Source organism: Saccostrea cucullata, unplaced genomic scaffold, assembly GCF_032062105.1.
Source record: "Saccostrea cucullata isolate Sc308-1 unplaced genomic scaffold, CSIRO_AGI_Scuc_v1 ctg108, whole genome shotgun sequence".
Taxonomy (NCBI): Eukaryota; Metazoa; Mollusca; class Bivalvia; order Ostreida; family Ostreidae; genus Saccostrea; species Saccostrea cuccullata.
In genome coordinates this window covers 472,474-488,097 of record NW_026935861.1, presented here as the reverse complement: position 1 = coordinate 488,097, position 15,624 = coordinate 472,474, and the positions used below count along the sequence as shown (strand labels likewise).

The 15,624-nt window shown below is 33.6% G+C and overlaps 1 protein-coding gene across 1 annotated transcript; it reads right to left on the bottom strand.

The window, feature by feature from the left end:
- Positions 1-2,268: 2,268 nt before the first annotated feature.
- LOC134244051 (uncharacterized) lies at positions 2,269-13,320 on the bottom strand. Its single transcript, XM_062726317.1, has 19 exons — positions 13,159-13,320; positions 12,826-12,909; positions 11,170-11,259; positions 10,035-10,176; positions 9,840-9,948; positions 9,502-9,556; positions 8,804-8,901; positions 7,949-8,009; positions 7,279-7,431; positions 7,158-7,186; positions 6,635-7,059; positions 5,316-6,511; positions 5,056-5,167; positions 4,591-4,940; positions 4,365-4,508; positions 3,577-3,739; positions 3,312-3,415; positions 3,101-3,184; positions 2,269-2,656 (listed from the first exon to the last, which is right to left on the bottom strand). Exons 2-19 carry the CDS (start codon positions 12,907-12,909, stop codon positions 2,513-2,515), a joined length of 3,543 nt encoding a protein of 1,180 aa, XP_062582301.1. The 5' UTR covers positions 13,159-13,320; the 3' UTR covers positions 2,269-2,512.
- Between the last annotated feature and the right edge of the window lie 2,304 nt (positions 13,321-15,624).

Sequence of the window (15,624 nt, the reverse complement as noted above, 5' to 3'; positions counted from 1 at the left end):
CTAATTTGTATTGTTTTATAGACTTTGTTATTGAATACTGTTCATTATCTCCATATCCTTCACTCTAAAGTCACAAAGTAAGGCTTTGGTCTTTGGTTTTGGGTTCTTATCCCATTGTGGAAGGTGAAGACCTTCCACAACGTTAAGCAATTATTAAAAGAAACAAATACATCTATATATTTGAAATATACACATACCATGGTGAGGTGTACTAAACTTATAGCGTTAGGAAGATCTGTTGACCATAGCTTAAAGATATCCTTCACGAGGAAATTTATTTTAATTTGGATCATTACTGGGCGGGTAAAATTAGCCCCATGTCTTCTCCGAGTACTTTTTTTCAAAGCATAAAGAGGTACTTTATTACGTGAGTAAATTTAGAACTTGGAAGGAAATATATAAATAAACTTCTTCTTCCTCCACTTCAAAATATAAAAATGGAATCGAAATACGAACCCTGCATATGTTTCTCTTTTATATATATAATCATGAACAGGGTATTTTGGCAAATTCTTCCTACCTTTAAAACTATTATGCTAACAAAAATGACATTTCGAAATGGTCTTCATTTCCCTTGTGAAGAGGCCAACGTTTTTTCCCCGTCACATAGCACATACGACCGAGATGAACACGACATGAATTATGGCATGCGCTGTGTGACTGTTCAGTGTTCTCTAGTTTCACGAAGGTGACAAATTACGGTCAAGATATGCGAACTAGGGTATAAGTAACGATATAAGGCGATATACGATGAAGAAAAGGCTCAGAGAATGAAATAGGATAGTGGGACAACAAAAAATGATCAGTGTACCGGTTATTTATAGCAGTCACCTGATGGTTTCACTATAAAACAACATTGGTCTCATAACTCTTTTGATCACTTCTTCCTTACGTCAATTAACAAACCTGCATCAGATCTGCACCAAACTTTATTCTGATCTATTAATTTTAAGGCGTGGTGTTAATCAAATTTGGATGCTTGAAAACTCTAAGGAACCTTTAGGAAATTAAAATTAAAGCAGGCAGTGTTATGCAACCGTATAGAGAAAAAAAACTCTTCAACGCTTTATATAATTATACCTTACGATTAATTAAAGATATCATAATCAACTGCTTCTTCAATAAAAGCGAAACTCGTAAATATTTTTTTCATTGGTCAACTGCAAACTTATTATCATAAGTATTCTGATTCTTTAAACAAGTTCTCTGTGATTGATGTTAAACAAGATACTTGAGTTTCTTAACATCTATTTAGATTTCGGATAGAAGGTCATCTAACATTCTGTTATAATTATCATGGATTTATGTCCTGTCATTAAAACACGTGCATTTGTATTCAAGTGAAGCAGTTTAGAATTCAAATGAAGCAGAATTTATTTTTAAAAAGACTTTACATAAAAATAGGTTTTTTGTTGTGGCCTTCAATTCGGTTTGTCGTTATAAGTCATTCGTTGGAGCTCTTGTTCTGCGATAACAAGGTCTTGGATTCCAACCGATACAAACTTAAGTTGATACCCAAACTCAAAGCGCTTGGCACTTCGAAGTTAAAGATACGGATCTTTTGGAAAAGACTTAAAAATTCACTTTCGCATGTCACGACAGAATGACTCCTCATTGCTCGATGTTCCTAAGTGAACATCAGCATTTGAAGCCCTTCTCCGATATCTGGTGTCTTCTCAAAAATGATTTTTATAGAAGTTTAAGTCGTCTAAGTTGTCAAAAAGGCTCGTGAGGAATATATGTGGAATTTTTGAAAAGTGAAAACTTTTTATGCTGATTTTAGTGGAAAATATGATTTCAAATTTTGAGGTTTGAGGTTCCACATCTGATTTACATTTCTTGAATATATTGTAGCACTATTCTCTCCATAAAACTTTATTAATCAAAGTATCATACAAGATTATTAAAAGGCAAAATGCGCATCATTTCATATTATTACCAGATTTCATTTTATTACTTCCAATCTAATAAACCGGAAGGATAGATTGTGCACAATAATCTAAATTGATTACTTAATACATGTACAAGTACAAACCTCCGATCAAATCTGATAAAAACCTTTGTCTCTTTTGGGATTTGGTGCTTAAGGGTTTCAATTTAGATGGTTCATAAGTCTGTAGAATTTTACCAAATGAAAAGTTTTGTTCGGAAATACTGTATTACAATGCACACACGCGCCCTATGAGGATGTCTGTGCAATTACCTTTATCTGTACATGTATTCAAATAAAATTTTGAAAATGCATCAAAAGAAATAAATGGAACTAAAATAATAAATATTTTATTGATAAATAATTCAATAAAATGACATTGATGACGAAGCTCTCTCATTCGTGACTTCCAAATCATATAAAAATGTAAGAGAATCCAGTGACTCAATAACGAAAATAAATAACAGACATCAACTTTTCTCTTACAAATCACACACGAACAAAGGGAATAGTTTCCTTTTTGATGATTTTTGCATCATTCAATAGTTAGTGTGTTTATACTTTGAACACAAACAAGAAAATTCACATTAGACTGTTTTGATGAAGTGTCTGGTATCTCTTTCTTCTGTTGATGTCGTCCACGGACTTTCTGAACTTCTGAGCAAAGTCAGACAGAACAGAAAAGAGTTCATTCGAAGGAACGCTCGCCGACTCTCCGAAATATTCCTTTTAGTGGAAAAAAACATAACACAATATATATCAAATCCATTATAATATCAATATTTAAAATAACTTTTTTTTATTCTTATCTTTGCCAATTTTATCAAAGAATACTTGAAGTGACTTTTTTTCAAAGATTTTGATACATTTGATTACACAGGAGTTAAAATCTTATTTCTTCCAATTTAGAAAGCTCTATAAACACTAATGAAAAATGTTTTTGAACTTAGTAAACTGTATCAAATACCGATGAACAACTTATCAAGTGCTCTACTTTATTTTCTTCAGAAAAAAATTAAAAGTAAACCGACATCACTGTTGTTTACTTTGTATGGAAACAAAGCAATAAATTATTGCAGAACTATACTAAGTGAGCAGTGATTAGAGCTTCTTATGTAAGGTAAATTAGAGAAATTATACTACAGACAAACTAGAGATGATGAGTTTTACCAGAAGATGGCGGTAAGTAGCCTGTATACGCGCGCTCTCTTTTTCCAGAGAATGCATACTGCCTTCGAAGTTCACTAGTAACAGCTAAGGAGAAAAAAATATACAGGGTAAAAGACTGTCTAAGATAAAGAGTTTTGCATGATTAAATCAAAAATTTACCTATTTAAACATACTAGTATCTTGAATGTGACTTTTATATTAAATACTGCACCTGTGCCTTATGAAGGAAATCAGTCTCCATTTCATTTGGTTTCTTTATTTTAGACTTCAGCGTCTTCAAGTTCTTTTTTAATTTTGTTAGATCGCTCTTCAACACTACAAATGAATGACTGAGAAGTTACAACACTGAAATGTTACATGATCAAACCTGATTACTGTAAGAGTCTTTTGCTTTAAGATTCATTTATGACTTGAAATAACTGAAGCATTTGATTAAGATCTTTTTAAATTTAAGTTTCATGATACTACCAATTTACCGTCTATTTCGACAACTAGGGCTTTGATGTTGATATTTTTACACTTGGCTACACTGTCCATTGTCTGGATCCACCTAATGACTTCCGGTTCCTTTTCCTCCAATAGTTCCACAAGAAAATGCGAGAAGGTAAAATCTGTTGTCTTGCCGCGCATGTCCATAAACTATTTAAGGAGATGGTGATCAGTTGGACAAAAAAAAAATAATAAATACATGTGTGCAGCAATAAGGATTTATTCAAATTTCTCTTAAATTAGTATTATTATTCATTAAAGTTTCCTAAACATAATCATTTTCTTTTAGTGTTGAACAATTTTGTTCAATTAAAAGTTATGCGAAAAAAATGCAAAAATATTGAATATACATTGACCTTAAATGAAAAAGGTAAAGAAAACGAGGAGTGATCACCCTAAAATAATCTATAAACAGTACAAGTCTGTAAACAGGGCAGAAAAACGGACCCCTGGAAATTCCAGAGGTGGGATCAGGTACGTAGGAGGAGTAAGCTTCCCCAGTAGACCGATCAAACCCGCCAGCCCTCAGCCCGAAATATCAGGAAGACGGAAAATTTCGTTGTCAGATTTTGTATTGAAAACAAAGGTCAAACAATTGGTATGATGCAACTCAGCCAAAATCCGACCGAATAACAGATTATATATGCTTACAAAGCCGATATAAAGAACATGTAATTTACAGAAATATGGATTTTTGATATCCCTTTAACGACAAACTATTTGACCGTAAAAATGGTTCTATCCTTAAAGAAATAATCACAAGTCCCTTTCTTACCATCCTTAGAGAGGTTACAGGGAATCCATGAGTTTTGTGGTCATTATTCATAAAGTTTCCAATGGCAAGGATATACTCCATTAACTGGACAAGGTGCGTGTTTGTCTTCAAATCAGAACACGCCTGAGAGAGTTCTTCTATAGACTTTAAAAATCAGAAAAACAAAGTGAACGAAGTTATCTAGGCTTCCTTCGAATATGAGTTATTTATTAATTATGGAACTTACTTCGTTTGTACATTTCAGCTGGCGTGGAAAGTCCCAAAGTAAGAGGATAAAATCAAGACGGGTGCCAATACATTCTATTTCACACAATTCACACATAAACCTGTCTACTGGGTCCAATGTAGATTTTTTATCAGAATAAAGTCTGAACAATTCGATGTCGTCTGAAGTCGGCTGATAACGACGTATCGTTGTTAATTTCTCCGCCGGAAAGTATTCATCTTCGGTAACCGAGTTGAGGACTTCGCGAATATGGCGCGCACCCTCTGCTTTCAGACCGGTAAGAATGATTCCAAGGTTTCTTGCTCTTGTAGCATCTAATAACAATTTTGTTCCGGATAACGATGGTTCTGCTAAAAAAAAAGTTTGAACTTGTTTCAGTTATGATATATACTAGTATTTCTTTATGAAAAGAGAAGAAATAAGAAAAAGGAGATAAATGTGAGGAAGAAATACGTTAAGAGTTACCTGACTTATGTTGTTGCTGACTATCATCCACAACAGAGAAGTGATGTAGTATCAGTTCTGTATTAATATTACTTTTGCGATCGGTGGCATGTTTCCAGAAAGATGATTTTATCTTTAATGAAAAGTACTTTGTTTTATTACACGTATTTAAATCGGGTTTAGTTCAAAGGTTAGATACAGTTTTTATGTACATTGTATCTTGGTATCTTTTATATCCTTTAACTTTCCTTAACAATGAAGATTACAATTTTAAAACTTGCCTGTGATTTGCTCAGCTTTGACCAGTGCAGTGTTCTTAGCTTCGTTGGTCTTTTTGTTGTAGGTGCTGGCGGAGGCGCTGGTGCCTGTGGGATAGAGGGAGGTGGCGGTGGTGTCGGAACATGAGAGGGTTGTTGTGGGGGTAAGGAATCATTCTCTGATGGAGGGGGCCATTGAGGGAGTGGCTGGACTGGTCTACTGGAGCGTTGGTCAGCTGTTGCTGTTGACGTGTGATCCCTGTCGGCAACAGATGAAGCTTCCTTGTTCTCACTACTTACAGACTCATCCTTTATATCAGACATTTGTTCATTGTTAACAACTTGCTCATCGTTCTCAGCAGCAGATAAAGAATCACTGTTGTCAACAGATGAAGAATCGGTGTTTGCAACAGATATCTGTTCTTTGTTTATAATGGATGTTGATTCGTTGTTTTCGTCAGGCGTCAGTTCAGTGTTAACTTTTTTTTGCTCATCACTGTCCACAGATACTTGCTTATTATTATTATCAGGAGACAGGGGAGTAGATGGTTCTAGTTCACTTGCAAGAGAAAATTCGGATAATGAGGCTTCAATGAACTGTGAAAAAGACAACCGAGGAGATTCGGAGGCAGAGGTGTCAGTAGCCTCTTCTCTCTCTACCTCTGACGATACTGCTGATTTCCCTGCCGATGATTGAGACAAGTCAGAAGAAAATGATGATGTTGAGTGACGATCTTTTGGTGGAGTAAGCAAGGTAAGAGGTAAATCATCAATAGTTTTCTGCGGTTCTATTTTGTCTGATGCAGACGATCTAGACAAATCTGACGTTCCCGATGACGTCGATTGACGATCTTTTGGAGAAGGGGGAGGCGGAGGTTGAGACGGGGGTCTAGCTAAAGATTTTTTACGAAGCTTTCGTTCTTGGTTTTTGTCTTCAGTGTGGGATTCTGTAACCACCTGGCATGGAGGTTGTGAAGGAATAGGGGATATAGGTGGTGGCGGAGGAGGAGGGAGTACTTCACGCTGTTTAAGGGAATCCCTTCTTTGGTTTTGCTTCTTTTTCAATGACTTTGCATAAACTGGAGTTTCTTTCTGGTCTTTCTCATCATTGCTTACGTCAGAACGATTCCCATTGTCTGCATCGTATGATATTTTTCTCACTTCTGAGTAAAGCGGCGTTTCTGGATTATCATTTTGTATTTCTTGTGCAGATTTTAACTCTGGAAAATATAAATATGGCTGTAGGGGCACTTTAAAAAAAAGGGGGGGCATGCAGAATCTGATATTGCTAAAATTAAAAATAATTACAAATATAGTATCTAATTATATACAAATATGTATACCTGGAGATTTTGTTCCTTCTGTAATGTCTTCATACGTAGGACACTCTGCCCCAGTCTTGGCGGACACTTGCTGTGGGATGCAAGGTTCTTCCTCTGGATCAGCATAATCTCCTTCTGGGCAGACCATCTCCTCGTGGCCTTCACTCAGATTGTCTTCTGATGAGGAGTAAAGTATGTCTTTTACGACGTCGTATAAATCGTTCACAACAGGCACATCCTGTGTATTTTCTGACTCTGTTTTAGTTTGGTTGGATGGAATCTCCTCATTTCTCTCTTGTTCGCTCTCCTCGGGTATTAAAGACTTCACAGCGACCAAAGGTTGCTTTGTTTTAGGTCTGTCTTTGGTGGCACTTTTCAAGGGTTCAGATTTAGGAACTTCTGCAGAGAGCCTTTCTTCTTTCTCAGTTTGGGTTTCAGCTTCTGTACTGGAAAAGAAATTGGCACAACTTATATGTGTGTGCATGTACATTTCATTATTCTATGCAATAGCTCTATTCATTTTTTTGAATTATTCCTTGCTTACTGGATTTCTGTACTTTTGACTCCTTCCTCCTATAATATAAAACAAATTAAATACTGAAGAAAAGGAAAATGAAATTATGTAAGTATGAAATATTCTGTTTTTACCATATGAAATGTCTTACCGCATAAACTTGGTCATACATAGAGTCATCTGACTGGCTTAATGAGCCCACACTTAACATAAACTTATTGTTTGGTTGATGTGTGGGTTCTAGACCAGAGGACTCAAAATCTATCACTGTTCTTCTCTTCTCCTGACATGCTGATGTGAAGGCCTGCAATGAAGCACTGAGGTTTTATTTATGAAGTAATATTACACATGCATGTCTATTAACGAAGTTTAAAAAGACCATGAACTAAAACTTGCTCTATATAATTAAATTTCACATATTTTTTAAATACACTGTACTAGTAATTAAGTCTATTAAAAGTACCGCCTTTAAGATATGATAACATGCGAGTACATTTCTCAGAATGTGACATTGTTCAAATGAACATGACATAAGCAATCTTCGTTTAAGATATGAACTTTTAACTTTTTTACATTATGAGGTTGAAACTGGACACTAATTTTACTTTTGCTGTTTATCAGTCAATGATATTTTCTGACAACAAAACCTACTGGGGTAACTGAGTGAACTTTGGGGAAAAAATTGAAAAATTCTTTATAATTAATGTAGACATGAAATATGTGGAGCTAACGAACAGTATTAGAGATCAAACGTTAAAAGGAATGAATATTTCTCCACTATTTAAAAAAAAACCGATTATTTCTGAAAAAAAATGTTTTACCTGAATCCATCCATCTCTTTCAGTCTGTGAACTGGGTGCATTGGATGATGTTAATCGGAAACTGCAATTAAAGCAAAAAAAATCCATTCTTTTGTTGAGGAGTAATACGTTGCTTGTCTAATAATGCATTTCTTTTATAAGATAAAATGTATAGTTTATGAACAGTATTCAAGCTCAAAAGTACGACAAAATAATACAAATCAGGAGCAGAGCGAACCTCTAAAAATATCAGGACTGGGTTCAAGTGGCATGGAGAAATAAGCATCCCCTATCGATCGGTCATACCCTGCATATCATGTGCTGATGGTGGGGCAAGCAGAGAAACCCGTAGACAATTCAGTGTATAAATAATGACCTAACATTTAGTATGAAAAACGTCCGTCAACATTTGACTTAATGATAGCTTGTTTCGGTTTAGAAATTGATTGCAGGTAGAACGTACCCTTGCTTGACATATCAAATGGGAGATGTAAAAAAATAATAATAGGTGTTCACTGTTACATCAATAACAGAAGTTGACGAAGGAAATTTAATTTGAAGTCATCACGATTAATATATTATTTTTTGGTTACTAATAACGCCTTTTCCTAATAAAATGACTAAATATGAATCAGATTGTCAAGCTCTGTGATAACTTTTATTTCAAGTTCATTGTGATATAACAAGCCGACATTGGAATGAAAGTAACTTGAAAATTGATTTCACGTTTTCTGTGTATCAAAATGTCGTGTTGAAGGCAACAGCAAGTGGTTTTTTTACATTTCTTTTTTAATAACTGTTGCTTTACATACATAAAAAAATAGGCCTGCTTATTACGGGGCAGAAATAATTTTGCAAATTAAATGCGATTCTTACTAGTATGTTCTTTTAGGGAAGATAACATTAAACCCGGAGTTGCCCACACTCTTCACATGGTACTGGTTTGGTTTCAGTGGAACTACATTTAAAGCGGACTGAAAAATTCCAATAAAAACACATTCTTCACAATGAATAGACATCAAGTGATGAGAAGGGGCTCTTAAAGAAATCAACAAAGTGTTTTATTTCTTGACCATCTCATTACTTTAAAGATTTTTTGAATGTATAAAAACATGTTTCGTTATCAGACAGTTTACATGGTTTCACTGAACAACCCAGACCTAGCTTCAAAAATACATTTACATGTTCATCATTTCTACCTCTCGTTTAGTTTTATTTTATTACAGCTTACGAAATGGGTAAGCCATAAGGTGAACATTATTAGATCTAAAGTCATATGTTCTTTAGTATTTCCCTCCCCAAATTATTTCCAATATATTTAAAACATCAGTGTATGACAAAGGTTGGACTTGATAATCAAATAACCCTTGTGTTTCCTGGTCTAGTATCAGATAGTGTTTATTTTTCCACTTCATATGTTTTTGATCTGTATTTTAGGAACTCTTTGCCCTACAGCCATTGGCATCATATAAAATTAGTAATATTATAAATACATGTAAGTGATTTTCCTCATTTAAAGGAAGGCGTAAATGGGCATAAACCGTATCAAAGGTTTCCCCTTGAATTATGTATACCTGTTCGTCTGTTTTATAATAGGAAAACATCCCAGGTGTCACCTTCACTTTTCTCCTAAAATAATCAGTTTTGTTGATTTATATTTTTACAAATATTTATTATTTAAATATCTAATATTTACTTTGCATATTTATTGTGCCTTTTACTAGTAGCATACTTAAACAAATGCATTCGACGTCAATATTATTTTCATATTTACAATAAAAGGAGGAAGACTTAATATGAAAATAAAAAGAAGCACTTGTAAATCATTATCTTTGGAGAGTTCATGAAAATAAAATGAAACACTTGTTAAATCATTATCAGTTTGAACCCTGTTTTGTTAGAGTTCACTAACTTTGCCCAGAGCTGTATGGTGGCGTTGCCCTTCTTCTCCAGAACCCCCTCCTTAATGACAGACGCCGTCCTGGTCCGAACCACATCGTCACTTATCCCCCCTGAACTCCCTGAAAATGGTGAGGCAGCATAACAGTTGAAGGAGTGACTGTAAAGCCGCTATATTGAACCGTTTAACTTTTGAATCTCAGCCTACCTCTTAATTCCCGTTTGACCAAATCGGCAGCATTGCACTGTACTATGCTTAGCAGGCGACATATTGCTGTCTTTTCCTCGAGGTTTTCTGCCGTGAGTTCAATCTGCTTCCCGCCAACTTTTATACAAAACAAGACTCCTTCCTTAAAGACAGAGATGGAGACAATAAAAGTAAACAATTGTATGCAATCATGACTTATATAAGGAAATCAATTGTTATAGTCACGGTCTGTACTTGGCTTGTAAAGGAAATACATAATTATCATATATATTAAAATAAACATTCAATGACATGTAAACGCCTTTTGCATAAAGCATGTATAACAGATGTTATATCTGTACCCCAAAGATCGGAATGACATTGTTTTTGGTCAAAATCTTGCCCTTTGTCCTTTTGAAAGTTAAACTTTATTAGGTACTCTCTGACGCATTCGCTGACATTGGGTAGTATCTGATGGCAAAAGATTATGAAAGACATTGAATTGAGGTCATCTGTAAAAGGTCAAGAGGTTTGGAAAAGAACCAATGTCTAATTTTTTATAATACACAGAATAGTTTGGGTGTGTAACGATATTAATCAGAGTTTGTGTAACAGCTTTCAACAAAGGTCGTTTGTAGAAAGTCCAGATCTGCTTCATATATATTTTTTTAATTTCTCATACTTTTGCCCTGGAACATTTTCCATAATCAAGGCCATTTGAACGTCTGAGAAATTAATCTATGTTTATATTTATATGCATATTATGCCATTTTTGAAACATACACCGCTTCAAATAATGATAATTTTCTTTAAGGTGTGACTACCTATTTGGTATACACATTTTATACCCCCCCTCCGCCTGAAAAGTGGGAGAGTATACTGTAATCGGTATTTCCGTCCGTCCGTCTGTCTGTTACGCTTTGGGGTACCCATCTCTTATCCGCAACTCCTCTTATACCACTGAGTGAAAATGAAACTTTCACAGAATCTTTATTACATATTGCCATTGTGCACCTTCTATTTTATTTTTTGATCCGACACATATATTGGGTTTCCAAGCCACAGCAAAACATGGACTTTGCCATATAATCATATGGGATGCGGGAGGCATCATTTAGTGAGCTCATTGCTCACAGTACCTCTAGTTATACTTTACCTCGGAGTCGTACGAGAGATCATCGAAGTCACATTTGTATTGTATAGCCCCTTTCTTGATAAGACTGATTTTGTTTGTCTTGAAGTCAATCTACAAGAAATCATTTCATATGCATTCGGCTATGATGTAATATAAGAATGTAATATATGAATGTAATATAACAAAGATATAATGTAATTGTATTTCATTGAAATAATTGACTTTTAAGAGACGCTCTTATTCATCACTTTACTTCGGGAAATGCAACATAATAACAATATATGTGGATTTTTTAAAAAAAATTATTGTCATGAGGATCAAGTCTGAGATCCCATAGACTGGATTACAAATCAGAAGCAGAGCAAACACGGTCTTCTAAATAAATATCAGAGGTGGGATTAGGTGCCATAGAGGCGTTTGTAAGCATCCCCTGCAATCGTCACCGCCGTGTGCTTCGTGTCTTGAAAAAACGGGGAAAAACGTAAACAATTCAATGTATAAATGATAGTCTAACAATTCATATGGAAAATATCAGTCAGCATTCTACATAATGTTTGATTTTACTTGCTGACAAGGTCATTGTATCGACATAGAACTTGTGGAAAAGATGACTTTAAACAAGAATATATATCCTTTTTCAACAACTTGATTGTCAATAGCTTCGCTTTAGAAATTAACCTTACGTAACATACGATTGAACATTCAGCATATCTTATGGGATAGAGCGAGGAATACTTCATCTTGCGTAAGTACGCGAGTCTGTCTGCTCGCAAATATTTTATTCCCGCGTACATTTTAATATAGATAATAATATATTACAATAACCAAAATTGGCTAAAATGTTATATATCGCTTTTTATTAATAGATAGCTATCTCGTTAAGGCGATCTACAATATTTGTAATAAGAAAACAAAAAACATCAAATCCATTACTTATCTGAGGTATTATTATTAATTGAGTGCATGTACTCACGCATGCAAGCGTATACTAATTTATAAAATAATGGATTTCAAATGTTCTAGGAAATAATTATTTAAATTTATAACATATTTTCCAATGTTTTTTCTGCATTACTCAATCATATCAGTAACTATTTTTCCTATATAACCTTGTCCATAGAATGGAAATCTTTTCACTCAAACTTATAGCAGGCATGGTCTTCAAACCTCTGATTTGTGACACTCTTTTTTCAATCTGGCCATGATATACATGTATTACAGTAAATCAATAGTTTATTTTTTTCTAAAAAGGAACTTAAAATACAGTTTCTTGTTTTCTACTTCGGTCCCTAGATTTTAATCATTCCTCTGAGCGTGAACATAAATAACTGTTAGATTTCAGGAAATGGACACATTTCCTTCATATCTCACTGCGTATAAAGACCTACTAATAAATTTTAGCCCTGCTTGTGAGCGCAAGTCCAACACGGAAATATTTGGAATCAAACTATCCAAAGACCATATACACTAGTGCATTATGAAATACATTTTATCCCGTTTTGTTTTATTCAATTGTGTCAAAAGGTAAAAATGTGAATTTCATCTCAAATATACTTTCTGAAGTGTATGCTTCTTACTTGAAGCTATATCAATATTTAACACATTTTATACACTTTATTACATTTACTCCTCTCTATTACATTTACCACACTCTATGACACAAAAAGTTAAGCTCACCTGTAATATAACCTTCTTTCCGGAATTCTTAAAGACACCAAAATTGTGAACAGTTCCAACGACGTGGTAGTCGTAGGACTCCATCTGCAACGATTGCTAGAAGTAGAATGCTGAATGTACATTACACCTGAACCCTCAAGTTCACCAAGCCATGAAAACAATGAGGTGAACCGACACATATAAATATGATATTACCTGTATCTTTCCTGTTACAGTTTATCGCATTCTGTTACACTGATTATTTACATAGTAAATGACTAAGTTGTATACAAATAATACTTTCTAATACAGCCATTCCCACAAAAGTCCCTTTTTAGTTTATAAAGTACATACCCTCTATTTTATCATTCACTTGGATAACAGGTTGAACAAGATAAAGGCTCCTGGATTAGAAATCTGGTTGGATACTTTAATTTTTTGATATACACAAAATAAATGGCATACACCTTCCATTTGATAGTAGGACAAGTTGCTTTACATATCCATTCATGATACAGGAAATGTTTCTGTGAAATACTTTTATAATTTCCTTGTCTTATTGCATTAGTATACAACGACCGGGAAGTTTGTGACAATCGTAAAAATCATGTTTAAAATAGACATCAGTATTATTTTGTTATCCGATCTTTTAAGATGGTGAACTGGAATTTCTCTGCAATTTTAAATATTTAAAAAATATAAATTAAAAATTGAATTTATATAAATTGAAAACTTTATCTAAAGAACAATTTGGATGGACGATCAATTTTTAATCCGAGATATGCTACTGGCTAATACGTTGGAGTTACGGGTATTTTTACAAACTCTTTTATTGTCAACATTTTATAATTTTAGAGTCATTTTAATAACACTGTCTGCAAAAAAAAAAAAATAATTTTTCGGTCATATTTTGACTGACACGTTTCATACCAATTGCGTGACGCCATTTTACAGATACTTCAAGAGTATTGTGCAACAATATATTCAAGTAGTGGTGTAAATCAGATTAGGATACTTAAAAATTCCAGGGAACTTTTGGACTAATTGAAATCAAAACAATTACCAAAATCAATAACAGAAGAAATTTTCAACTTCATATACAACTATTCCCCACCATAAATTACTTTAAAGTCCAGGCTTCTCGACATCTTTGATACTTGCGTTTTCAAAAAAAATGTAACTTCTTTATTTATCGTGTCACTGGTCATTTGCAAAATTATTTTATCAAAACATTTTGATTGAAAACACAAGTACTCTGAAGTCGATATTGAAAAGATACTTGAGTTTTAGATTGAAAATATACGAGTATATTTGGTTTTTGGAGTCTTTCAAAATACTTGTTGTTGCCTTCAACTCGATATTTAGATATATCGACGACGTATTATCAATTAACAATAGTTTTTTTCCCCTTTATATGTCAACAGGTATATCTTAATGAGCTTGGAATAAAAGATATTAAAGAGTATGACACATCTGTTACATGTTGAACCCTCCATATATTTCATTCAATTTGATTAGTAATAATAATAATTACTTTATTTAGAGAAGGTAACGAGCACTAGTCTTCCTCGGGGCCTTCTTTATGGATATTTTGCTAGAAAAAGACTTTAATGGTTATCTAACAACTAAGCTTTATTATAAACTTGATGACGTAAGTAATTGATAAACAAGTAAATATAGCAAAAATATGAACAGTTCTAATTCAGATTTCTTTTGTTGTGTTCCCATTAACATACATTTTGTTTTATCAGTATTTATAATCATCTGATTTTGTTGACACCATTTTTGTATTTGACAGAGTTCATGATTAAGAGTTGTTTTAATACGTGAAATATTATTACCATGAAAATGCATTGTAGTGTTATCAGCAAACATATCAATATTACAATGTTCAACACACAATGGTAAATCATTAATATACAATAGAAACAACAAAGGACCTAAAATAGAGCCCTGTGGCACACCTGCTGTGACTGGCAGTGATTCAGATGTGTACGCACCAATTTTAACACTTTGGGTTCGATCATATAAGTATGATTGAAACCATTTAATTGATATTGGATCGAAGTGATAGCATTTAAGTTTTCTAATGAGTATATCATGATTAACAAGATCAAATGCTTTAGTAAAATCCAGATAGGTAATGCCAATAAAATTCCCTTGATCTATTGTATGCAGCCAATTATCAGTTAGTTTTGTGAGAACTGTCTGACACCTCATTATTACATAGGGCATATAGTGGCTGTAATCAACAGGAGAATCCGAGAGGCTTGTTTCCCGAAGGCACCTGATCTAACCGGGGATGGGGTAATTGAAAAAAGTAATTGTAATTGACTGTAATTAATTACATTTTAAAAAAAATGGAAGTAATTTGTAATTGCACATTTTTTCAATTACTTGTAATTGTAATTTGATTAATTACACTGAAAAAATACCATTTAATTTCAATTACTTTTTCAATTACATTCAATTACTTTACAAAGTACACATCCGTAATATATTTGGTCACCATTTCCTCGCCTTTTACTGTATCTTATTTAATTGTTAAACATGTCTTCAGTCCTTCAATTATAAAAGTCTTAAATTAATGTTTACAAGGAAATAAATGATTAGTTTTATATTAACAATAATATATCTGGTTTCTTTCTAATCAATGTGTAAAATTTATTTTTTTTTGTGTGTGTGTGTGTTATAGATTTATCTAAATTTTGGATCATGCAACCACTGAAAATTTCAGTTGTCCGTTTCTTATCTTTATTTTTCTCTTGAAGACAATTGAGCTGAAGCAATGTCAGAGCAAATATAGGTGAAAGACTTATT